A 12,380-nucleotide genomic window follows, 5' to 3' on the forward strand; every position below is an offset into this window, starting at 1 on the left:
TGGTCACAGCAGGCCGTAATATGGATGGGGTGGTTGGTAATTTGTTCTAGATCACTCGGAATAACGATGTTGTTGTAGTTACTTTTTAGTGTATACAGTATTATAGTTTTATCATTTATGAAGAAAAGCAAGTAATACTTAAAAGACCAAAAACAGGATCATGAATTATTATTGTGGACTTAAGAATATACAATTTCTCTAGACTTATTGTTTATATTATTGATGAAATTTAAGTTGTTCATTAGTTATTGTAAGTAAAGTTTTGCCTGTGCAAGTGATATACAGATGCATAGCTCTTATGTATTTGTAAAAAATATGGATTAATATATATATATATATATATATATATATATCCCTGGGGATAGGGGAGCAAGAATACTTCCCACGTATTCCCTGCGTGTCGTAGAAGGCGACTAAAAGGGGAGGGAGCGGGGGGCTGGAAATCCTCCCCTCTCGTTTTTTTTTTAATTTTCCAAAAGAAGGAACAGAGAATTGGGCCAGGTGAGGGTAGTCCCTCAAAGGCCCAGTCCTCTGTTCTTAACGCTACCTCGCTAATGCGGGAAATGGCGAATAGTTTGAAAGAAAAAAAAATATATATATATATATATATATATATATATATTATTATGTTTTTATTTATTATACTTTGTCGCTGTCTCCTGCGTTAGCGAGGTAGCGCAAGGAAACAGATGAAAGAATGGCCCAACCCATCCACATACTCATGTATATACATACACGTCCACACACACACACACACATATACATACCTATACATCTCAATGTATACATATATATATATATATATATCTTTTCTTTTTCTTTTAAACTATTCGCCATTTCCCGCGTTAGCGAGGTAGCGTTAAGAACAGACGACTGGGCCTTTGAGGGATATCCTCACCTGGCCCCCCTCTGTTCCTCCTTTTGGAAAATTTAAAAAAACGAGAAGGGAGGATTTCCAGCCCCCTATATATATATATATATATATATATATATATATATATATATATATATATATATATATATGTATATATACACATACATATACACACACAGCGCTGGTGGCTGATTTGGTTGAGAAACTGCAGAAGCTGGTGACTGAGTTTGGTAAGGTGTGTGAAAGAAGAAAGCTGTGAGTAAATATGAATATGAGCAAGGTTACTAGGTACAGTAGGGTTGAGGGACAGACAAGTCAATTGGGAGGTAAGTTTGAATTGAGAAAAACTGGAGGAAGTGATATTTTAGATATCTGGGAGTGGATTTGGCAGCAGATGGAACGGAAGCGGAAGTGAGTCACAAGGTGGGGGAGGGGGCGAAGGTTCTGGGAGCGTTGAAAAATGTGTGGAAGACGAGAACATTATTTGGAAAGCAAAAATGGGTATGGTTGAAGGAATAGTGGTTCCAACAATGTTATATGGTTGCGAGGCGTGGGCTATAGATAGAGTTGTGCGGAGGAGGGTGGATGTGTGTGAAATGAAATGTTTGAGGACAATATGTGATGTGAGGTTGTTTGATCGAGTAAGTAATGAAAGGGTAAGAGAGAGGTGTGGTAATAGAGTGTGGTTGAGAGAGCAGAAGAGGGTGTGTTGAAATGGTTTGGTCACATGGAGAGAATGAGTGCGGAAAGATTGACAGAGATATATGTGTCGAGGTGGAGGGAACAAGAAGTGGAAGACCAAATTGGAAGTGGAAGGATAGAGTGAAAAAGATTTTGAGCAGTTGGGGTTTGAACATACAGGAGGGTGAAAGGTGTGCGAGGAATAGAGTGAATTGGAACGATGTGGTATACTGGGGTCGACATGTTGTCAATGGATTGAACCAGGGCATGTGAAGCATCTGGGAAAAACCATGGAAAGTTTTGAAGGGCCCAGATGTGGAAAGGGAGTTGTGGTTTCAGTGCATTACACATGACAGCTAGAGGCTGAGTGTGAACGAATGTGGCCTTTGTTGTCTTTTTCTCGTGCTACCTTGCACACATGCGGGGGTGGGGGGTGCCATTTCATGTGTGGCGTGTTGACGGTGGAATGGATGAAGGCAGCAAGTATATATGTGTATATAGATAGATATGCAATTGAATTTATTAAGAAAGGGGGTGATTGTGCTGTTGATTGGTTGGTAAGGATATTCATTGTATTTAATGGATTATGGTGAAGTACCAGAAGATTGGCAGAATACATGTATAATGCTATTGTACAAAGGCAAATGGGATAAAGGTGAGTGTTCAAACCACAGAGGCGCAAGTTCGTTGAGTATTCCTAGGAAATTGTATGGGAGGTTATTAATTGAGAGGGTGAAGGCATGTACAGAGCATCAGACTGGGGAGGAGTATTGTGGTTTCAGAAGCAGCAAAGGATGTGTGGATCAGTTGTTTGCTTTGAACAATGTATGAGAAATACTTTGAAAAACTGATGGAGTTTTACGTGGCATTAATGGATCTGGAGAAGGCATCTGATAGAGATGCTGTGTGGAAGGTCTTAATTTAAGAGTATATGGTATAGGAGGTAAGCTGCTACAAGCAGTGAAAAGTTTTTGTCAAGGATGTAATGCATGTTTGCAAAAGTAGGAAGAGAGGAGAGTGACTGGTTCCCTGTGAAGTTTGGGTGTGTGATGTTTCCATGGTTGTTTTATTTGTTTATTTATGGTCTCCATGGTTATTTTATTTGTTTATTTATGGGTTGGTTAGGGAGGTAAATTCAAGAGAGGGCAAGTATGCACTCAGTTGTGGATGAGAGGGCCTGGGAAGCGAGTCAGTTGTTGTTCGCCGATGATAAAGCCCTGGTGGCTGATTTAAGTGAGAAACTGCTGAAGTTATTGGCTGAGTTGGGAAAAGTGTGTGAAAGGAGAAAATTGAGTGGAAATGTGAATAAGAGCAAGGTTGTTAGTATTAGGTTCAGCAGAGTTGAGGGACAAGTTAATTAGGATTTAAGTTTGAATGGAGAAAAATTGGAGGAAGTGAAGTGTTTTAGATATCTGGGAGTGGACTCAGCAGCGAGTGGAACTGTGGAAGCGGAAGTAAGTCATAGGGTAGGGGAGGGGGTGAAGGTTCTGTGAGTGAAGAAGAAGAATGTGTGGAAAGAGAGAATGTTATCTCTAAAACCAAAAATGCTTATGTTTGAAGGAATAGTAGTTCCAACAATATTATATAGTTGTGAGGCATGGGCTCTATATAGATAGGGTTTTGTGGAGGAGGGTGGATGTGCTGGAAATGAAATGTTTTGGAACAATGTACAAAGAAGATATATGTGTCAGAGGTGGAGGGAACAAGGAGAAGCAGGAGACCAAATTGTGAGATGGAAGGATGGAGTGAAGATTTTGAGTGATTGGGGCCTTAACATACAGGAGGGTGAGAGGTGTGTAAGGAATAAGAGTGAATTGGATTGATGTCATATTCTGGGGTCAATGTGCTGTCAGTGGACTGAACCAGGATATGTGAAAGGTCTGGAGTAAACCATGGAAAGGTATGTGAAGTCAGGATGTGGATAGAGAGCAGTGGTTTCAGTGCATACACATGACAGCTAGGGATTGAGTGTGAATGAATATGGCCTTATTTTGTCTGTTTTCTTGATGCTACCTTGTTGAAAAGGAGGGCAGAGATGCTGTTTCCTTTTTCTTGATGCTACCTCGTTGAAGCGGAGGGCAGAGGTGCTGTTTCCTGTGGGGCGGGATGGCACCAGAAATGGATGGAAGGCGAGCAAGTATGAATATGTACATGTGTATATACATATGTGTATGTTATGTATGTATATATGTATGTATGTGTATGCATATGTATTTGTATGGGCATTTAGGTATATTTAAGTGTATATGAGTGGATGGGTCATTCTTCATCTGTTTCCTAGCACCACCTCACTGATGCAGGTAACGGCAATCAAGTATGTTAAATTGATGATATATATATACCTACATACATGCATACGTACGTATGTACATACATATAAACACTCGCCTATATTCCAGTTAGCTACAGTATATGATCATGAAGAAAATAGGAGCAAGTGCATACCAGTACCCCTCCTAGGGGTATCGGTAAGAATTACCAATCAAACTTTTATGGATGGATTATACCTGAAACAGTATAGCTTCCTACCAGTATACCACACTTTTTTATAAGTTGATTTAGATAATATTTAATGAAATCTTGCTGCTTGAATAGGATAGGGTGAATTGAGAGATACTGGAAGGTAGAGGAAGGGGATCTAGGCCTTTCTGTGTCACTCCCAAAATTATCTGATTCAGCAAATGTTGCCATATCACAGGTAATGCAGGTGGTACATTATGGACTTAAAAAAAAAAAATGGTGATGCAAGCTTCAGATGTTGGTAAGGTGCAAGGAAGTTGCATTGTTGGTATGAGTGATCTTGTGTAATGTTGAATCAGTGTTTTTAATTAAACTGGACAGGTTGGAGATGTCCAAAACCTGTTGAGAAAGTGAAACTTGTTTGTTCCTTGGGAGTTTAGTTTCAGATTGGTGTCTGTCTTGTGGAATATTATTTGAGACTGGGCAGAAAGGACAGTTATTTAGTCCTTGTTCAGTCATTACATTATGTATTTTTTGTCAGTGATGTGTATTGATGGAAGGAGGTGGATCTATAGGAATATATGCTTACTCACTTCCTGCCTTGAGTCCCTTCAGTATTTATGAGGCTACAATACTTAGGAAGCTGGCCATGTCCATCAATCAGGATCTTAAGACTAGAATGTTGTGATTTTGTGTGTGCAGAGAGTGCAGAGCAATTAAGTAGTAAGTGATTGGTGTCTCTGTTAGGATAGTTGCATCATGGGCATATCTTGGGATATGCGAGAACAGCATTTATAGTGTTTCAGGGATGGGTGATGTCCAGAGCATAGATGGGAAATTGTGACTCTAAGTTTTTTGGGGAATGTGGCTTCTCTTGGGATTATTAACTGGTAGATTAGAGTTTAAGGCTTAGTAAGGAAGGCAGCTAGCTGTTTGGTGCTTTTTGGGTTTGGGATCTGTAAGGTGCTGAAGTGTTAGGCATAGGTAACCTTTTTACTTCTACAATTGGTTAGGTTAAGAGTGGCTTGGATTGAAAGGATTTTTGCAGTTGCATGGATTTGAGTACTGGGCATGTTGAGGTAGGCTTGTATTAGAATCTTCGTTTCATTGTGTAGGCATTGAGTGTTTGTGGTGCGAGGCAGCTGCTGATTATTCTGAGTGCACTGTATTGTGTGGTTTGTAGCTTTATTATATTTGTTTTTGAGATGTCAAAAAACTAGACAAGTGAGGTGTGGAGCAGATACATTGTTTATGGAGGATGCTGAAGGTTTCTTGCCCAAATTTGTTACCATTTAACATTCTGAGGGTATTTACTTTGTGTGTTGCTTTTGTGTTGGTGTTATTGGTGTGTGGAATTGATATCATGAGTGTGTCATGTGTGATATTTAAGATAGTTGGTGTTTTGTTGTGTTGAATAAAAGAGTGATTGAAGACTTCTCTGGAGATGCAGCCATTCAATTCTAGGTGAGCCATTGTTCCAATTGTGTAATGTAGTGCTGCATGTTTGTTGTTGTTACTGAGATGTCACGGTGTTGTGATGTGATTGCGAGGTCATTTGCAAGTGAAAGAATTTTCATGTTGTGGCTTGCTAGAGGTAATTGGATATCTTATAGGAAGAGATTAAAGAGGATTGGAGAAAGAACTGCTCCTTAGGGAACTTGTTTGTGGAGTTTAAACATTTTAGAGATGAAGCCATTTTGAATGACTGCCATATGTATCATCCCAACATATATTGTACATACTGGAAATTACAAAATTATACCATATTTCATGCTTTTGAGGGAATTTCATTAACCATTTTTTCATCTTTCTGTCACAGCTCACGGTTCACAGACTCTAAGAAGTATGAAGATGACTTTGTTGATTGCTTCAACTTGAAGGAGAGAAGGTCTGGCGAAATATGCAATGCATGTGTCTTGCTCGTGAAACGTTGGAAGAAGCTGCCTAAAGGAACGGATCGGAACTGGCATCATGTAAGTAGATATGTCTCTATCCTTTTCTCTGAAAGTGCTTACTGCCCTAAGACATTCTTGTTGTGGAAGTTTTGATGGATACATCATTGATTTTTTTTTTTGTATCGAATTTATATTACCTTTTTCATGTTTGTTTCTAAAATAGCCATTGTATCAATATTTATGAATAGTGTTGAGTATTTAAAGAACTCTTGAATAATAGATAAATGTGTCACCTTGGAATGTTACAAATGGCTTTTTGTGTGTTAAAAATGAATGGAATAATGTAAACAAAAATATGCAAAAATGCTTGAGAATGACATTAAGTAATTTGATAAACTAAGCATTGAGATGTCAAGAAAAGATTGGGAACCAGAACCGAGTAACACTGGCTTTAGATTATCAGAGATTCGTGAAATAATGATGACTTCCATTAGTGTACATGGAAGGAAGAGTGACATAAGATGAGAAGAACTTCTGATAGTAGAATATAAGGCTGTAGACTTGAGCAAGACACTTGTGCGAGCCTCGAAGAAATGTGTACCTGAATAGTTGATGTATTTTGTGATTACCATTTCTTGACAGTGATGAAAATACAAAGTGATGCTTCTGCACATGCACAGATGTTAGGAAGTAGAACATGAAGAGAAGTGTTCAAGAATGTGCTAGATTCCCCCCCCCCCCCCCCCCCCCTTGTTACGGACAAAAATCCACATCAAGGCCAGGCCTTAAATGAAATATAGAGAGAATTATGAAACAAAAAAGAGTAGGGAAAGTAATGATAAAATTTTGAGAGTGAAAACCTGTCTTATGTAATGTATCAGGTCATATCTATTGGGAAGACATGAGAAGGTAGAGAGTTCCAAAGCTTCAACATATAGGGAAAGAAGCAGGTATCAAAATGGCCCACCCTTGAGTTTCTGATGGCCATGCAATAATCGTGTATTGCAGCAGCTTACCGAGTATTGTGTGGCCTAGTTACTGGCCTAAGACAAGGGGGGTCAAGTTTGGAAGTTAGCTTGGGACATTTTATAAAAGCAGACCACTTTTGACTCAACTCCGTCAAGTAAGGATACAGAGCTAGAACCACCCCAAATGTGAGAGCAGGACAAATCAGTCCCTTGGATAAACAGAGCAACTGTTCTGAAGAGAAGTTTTGTCATCTAAACAGGACACCCAATTTCTTAGAGGTAGTCTTAGCATTTCCTGAAATGTGGGGTTTCCAAGAAGGAATGGATGTTACAGTAACACCAGGTACATTCATTGAGGCAAGAGGTGCAATTACAGAACCATCATAAAGTTGAGAAGAGACTTATGAGGAGTTTTTGATACAGAGAAGGTTAGAAACTGAGTCTTGGAAGCATTAAATTTTACAAGATTTTGTATACCCACTGAGATATCCAGTCCAAGTCTTAGTTTGTTGAGGAAGTTGTGTCGAAACAAGATGCAGATCGACCGTGAGGAGCAGCAGAGGTAAAGGATGTAGATGACTGCAGTGTTTAGTCTTCATTGTATTAGTGCATTGGATTGTTAGTGGAAGAGAGGAAATCATTAAGAGAAAAAGTGTAGGGGACAGGACAGAACCTTGAGGGATGCTGCTGTTGATGGAGAAAAGGGGAAAGGCTGATCCATCAACAACCACAGACATAGATCAGCTCGAGAAGAAGCTAGATATTAAGGAAGAAAGTGAGGAAGGGGAGCTTAGAGATGAGACCCCAGTGCCACACCCTATCAAAAGCCCTAGATGTGTCAAGGGCGACTACACGACTCCCCAAAATCTTTCCGAGATGATGACCAGATTTTAGCAAGATAGAAAAAAAAAATCATCAGTGGATCTCGCCTTACAGAAGCCATACTATTGATCAGAGAGAAGACTGTGATTTTCGAGGTGTTTAAGTTTATGGGAGTCAAGAAGGGACTGAAAGACTTTGGAAATGGTATATGTCAAAGGAATAGGATGATACTAAAAGGGGTCAGAACAATCACCCTTCTTAGGGACGGCATGTATCAATGCATGCTTCCAAGGAAAAGGAAAACGTTTGGCTTTTAAACAGAAACAGAACAGATGAGCAAGCACAGGTGCAAGTTCAGAGGCACAGTCTTTCAGTACATGGGGATGGATGTCATGAGGACCATAGTCCTTGCTTGTGTTCAGAGAAATGTGTTTTTCAGACAGTTCGAAAAGAGATAATGGGAAGAGGAATAGGAAGAGGATCATCAGGGGATGACGGAATGTTATAGTCATCCAAGGTGGAGTTAGAGGAGAAATGGAACCCAAAGAGAGTTGCTTTATCTAAGGGAGAGATAGCTATAGTACCATCAGAGCAGAAAATTGAAGGGAAAGTACAGTGACTGAAGTTGTTGCTTAAGACCAAAAAGACCTATCAGTGGATGACTTGGAGAGGTTATCACATTCCTTGAATAAAGGAATGCTTCACCTCACAGATTACATGCTTGCAGTGATTATGAGCAATGATAAAAGCTGAATGGGAGCTAAAGGAAGGGGAGTTTTCCAAATCCGATATGCCTGATCCTTTGTCTGAATGGCCTCAGAACAGGAATGGTTAAATCATAGACTGAACGAAGAGGTTGTCTTGGAGGAGGGGATAAATGCTTCCATTTCTGCAAGAATAACCTCTGCTATGCATTTGGCAGAGATGGAAGCATCACCACATAAGAGACAGTAATTTACCCAAGGGAAGTCAGAAAAGAAGTTACGTAAGTTATTCCAGTCTACTTTGTTGAGGTGCCAGTTTTTATACTAAGAAGGGGCTGCTGGAGGGGGAGGTGCCATTAGAATAGATAAATTGTAAGTACCGTCATGGAAAACACTACCTACTCATGATTATGCTTCCATGGATGACAGAGCTCAGTCAGTCCACCTCAGAAGTATTTTGTGTTAAGCTGAGAGATTTTGGGCTAGAAAAGGACCCATTTTTAAGTTCATTGAGATGCATTATAGTAAGAACACAAGGGAAATGGCTCATTGTAAAAACTTAAGATTATTTTAAGATGGTTTATTATTTGATATTTCTGATACAGATTTTAAGGTTATTGATTTAAGATCAAAGTTAACTCTGAAATTTGATATTATTGACAGATTTTGAATATTTTTTTTATTGTTGGCAAAGTTTTTATGTCCTTAGATTATCTTAAGAATGAAAGTTTGGTTAAAGTGGGGTCCAGTAGTGTACAGGAGACTGTCCATTTAAACAGCCCTCTTGATGGTTCTTGTTTAACAAGTTTTCTGAATATGAGAATGAAAATCGACATGGAAAATGCCATAAAAATTATAGAATGCTGTGTTCATAACACAAGAAAATTGTGTATGATCTTACACAAGAATCATGTGAGCTCTTTCCGATAAAGTATTATTCACATTTCAGGAAAGTGTTACTCTTAGTGAATCTATTATAAATGAAGCCATCTGTACGTTGGACTTAATGTTGTAAATACCTTCTCAGAAACTTTGTGGACATATGTTCTCATTTATACTGCTCTGTGTTTTGCTTAGATACACTGAAGATTATGATAATGAATAGATAAATCACTCCGCATTTGTTGATAAAACTTCATCCACTGCAGTGTCTCGTTAACTTTCCAGTCTCAAGTCAACACTTAAAGATTGTAGGAGAGTGCAGGAGGACTGCTGCTCCATTTATGTGTGTATTCCATTAAACCCAGACACATGGACAGGCTGACAATGTGTGAATGCCATAGTCTTTGCACTTGCAGGCCATTCAGGATATAAAGTTGAGCATTTTAAAATGTTTTCTAAAGAAAATCCATGTTTAGTAGTCTCCGAATTTTATCACAAGTGGAAAAGCATGTGATGTTTATCGCATGTTGATTAAATTAGTGCTTTATATTAATTTGAAAATCTTGTGAAACTGGATCACGATGATTTTACTTTCTTTTTGATGATTTATATGATAAAGTCTGGCAACAGTTTGCATTGGGCATTTTGGGTATTATGAACCTTAAACAAATTGTCTTAATAATTGCCTATTTGAACTGTACAGGGAAGGAGTTTTATGTGATTTTTATTTTGATACTATGGATGCTCACCAACTCATAATGGGATTATGTTCTGATTAATCCATCGTAAGTTGAAAAATCATTAGTCAAAAATACTTTTAATACTGGACGTCTAACTTACCAGTATCATCGCTTATCCTAGCCTACCTGAAGCGTTCTCAGAACACTTACATTTCTCATCCACACTTATCATAAGCAGCATATGAAGCTCTTCTTTAAAAGCTTTGGCACTTGCTTCATTGCTAACCTTTTATAATATGAAAATTATGACTCCTTTTTGAAGTGTTGGAACCACCCATCACTTGCTGTAAACATTTGCGTATATGTAGGATCATTGGTTCACTATTTTAGCACATCAAAAAGACATTTTGCTTTATCCTGGATTTTCAAAAGGCTAAGCTGTATCTGCCTCAGTATCTGGTCTTCCATCCATGTGACAAGTAATTTTTCCATATCATTAATCGGCCCAGCTCTTTTCTTTGTGATGACATGGATTGAACTGATGCCGAAGATTTCACTGCATTGTTGATTTGCTTCTTATCCTTTAAAATGGTCAAGATCGTCAATTGCAAAAGTCCTAACTCGCATGCGATGTCCCTTACTGGCTTGCCGCCTTCGTGCTGAGCATTTATTTTTAATTTCATCTCGAGGAATTACCTTCCTCTCCTCACCAGAGGCAGGAAACACAGATGGGTGTTTTGTAAAGATAATGGAATGCAAAAACACAAAATGAAAAAAAATGCTGGTAACACAGTACTCTGTAAAGTAACAGTTGTTTACACTCATAATCACATGGCTGACTAGAAGCTGCAGCCTGCTGTTGCTGCAGAGCATCATGAAAGTATTGTACTGCATATCACTAGCCTCGGAAAAGTTTAGAATTTGAAGTACAGTTTTTACTGAATGCATATTGCTATCGCAACATCATAAAGTTGAAAAATCATAAGTCGAACCATGGTAAGTTGGGGAGCATCTGTATGTTTGTAATGCATCTGTTGTTGAGGAAAGTGGGTTTGGGGAAGAGTATAGAATATAACCTAATTGGTATAGGTATGGAATTTTCTCGGAATTATTGATTCATTGATTATTTATTAGTTTTATGAATTTAGGAAAGTTAAGCATTGATTAGATTAAAATTAATAAGATTAATCAATATATGTTGTGGGAGGAGAAAGCTACATGAAGCAATTTTAGTTAGAAGCTTCAGAAGTTCTCGATTGAGTAGAAGAATGTGTGAAAGGTGGAAGTTGAGAATGTGAATATTGAAAGATTGGCAGGGTAGAGGGACAGGTTAGCTCAGGTGTGATTTTGAATGGGAAAAGTTTGGAGGAATTTGAATGTTTTAGATATCTATTTTAATGGACATAGCAGCAAATAGAGCTTTGGAAGCTAGTCACAGGGTGTTCTGGAGTAGGCGAAGGTTCTTGGATCATTAAGAAACATTTGGAAAGGGAGGTCATTATCTAGAAGGGTGAGAATGATATGTTAAATGGGTATGTTTGAAGGTATAGTAGTCCCAACAATATTGGATGGATGCAAGGCTTGGGTTGTAGGTGAGGATGTGGGAGAGTGAAGGTGTTAGAAATTAAGTGGGGTGTGAGAATGAGAGAAGAGAGGTTGACAAGGGGAGACCAAATTAGAGATGGAAGCATTGTGTGAAAAAGGTTTTGAGTGATAAGGTCCTGAACATTCAGGAGGATGAAAGGAATGCACAGGATACAGTGATTTGGAACGATGTGGTATCAAGTGTTGTCATTGGTCTAAGCCAGGGCACGTGAAGTGGCCAGGGGAAACCATGCAAAGGCCTGTGTGGCCTGGTTGTGGATAGGTGGCTTTAGTTTCAGTGTATTGCACATGACAGCTAGAAAATGTATGTGAGCAAATATGGCCTTTCTTTGTCTGTTCCTGTTGCTGCCTCACTAACTCATGAAATGGCAAAGAAGTATGAAAAAAGTGAAAGTGAAAATCCTCAGTAGAGATGATTTAACAAATGAATGAAGGAGAAAATGGAATGGTTCTGTTATGTGGGATTTTTATTCATAGAGGGGTTGAATGGTACTTTCATTCAGGGTTTTTATCAGTGTTGGGAAATATTGAACGGTGGTGCTGTTTTAGATTTTCTGATTAACTGAGCCATGGATGAATAGGAGTTTACTGTATTTCTATTAATCTAAGAAGAGGTTATATCTAGTTATTGCCAGTTGCCCCATTGTTTGTTTGTCATTCTGTCCTTAATTTGATATGTGATGAAAATATGCATTATTTTGAAATCTTAGTTGAGTTCACACGTGAAATGTTTAAATAAGAATATGAAATGTAGCACTGTGGCCAACTGCCACATATTAAATTTTAGAGGATCACTGATTTGCATTTGA

At 38.6% G+C, this 12,380-nt stretch overlaps 1 protein-coding gene across 2 annotated transcripts in view; it reads left to right on the plus strand.

Annotated features, from left to right (window-relative positions):
• The window catches only part of LOC139766224 (SIN3-HDAC complex-associated factor), a 176,245-nt gene that overhangs the window by 145,834 nt on the left and 18,031 nt on the right, over nucleotides 1-12,380 (plus strand). For both annotated transcript variants that reach the window (XM_071694544.1, XM_071694545.1), the window contains one exon: nucleotides 5,835-5,988. In XM_071694544.1, coding sequence (XP_071550645.1) covers nucleotides 5,835-5,988 — 154 coding nt within the window. The remainder of the gene's footprint in view (nucleotides 1-5,834; nucleotides 5,989-12,380) is intronic.

The sequence above is a fragment of the Panulirus ornatus genome, chromosome 57 (genome assembly GCF_036320965.1).
Source record: "Panulirus ornatus isolate Po-2019 chromosome 57, ASM3632096v1, whole genome shotgun sequence".
Taxonomy (NCBI): domain Eukaryota; kingdom Metazoa; phylum Arthropoda; class Malacostraca; order Decapoda; family Palinuridae; genus Panulirus; species Panulirus ornatus.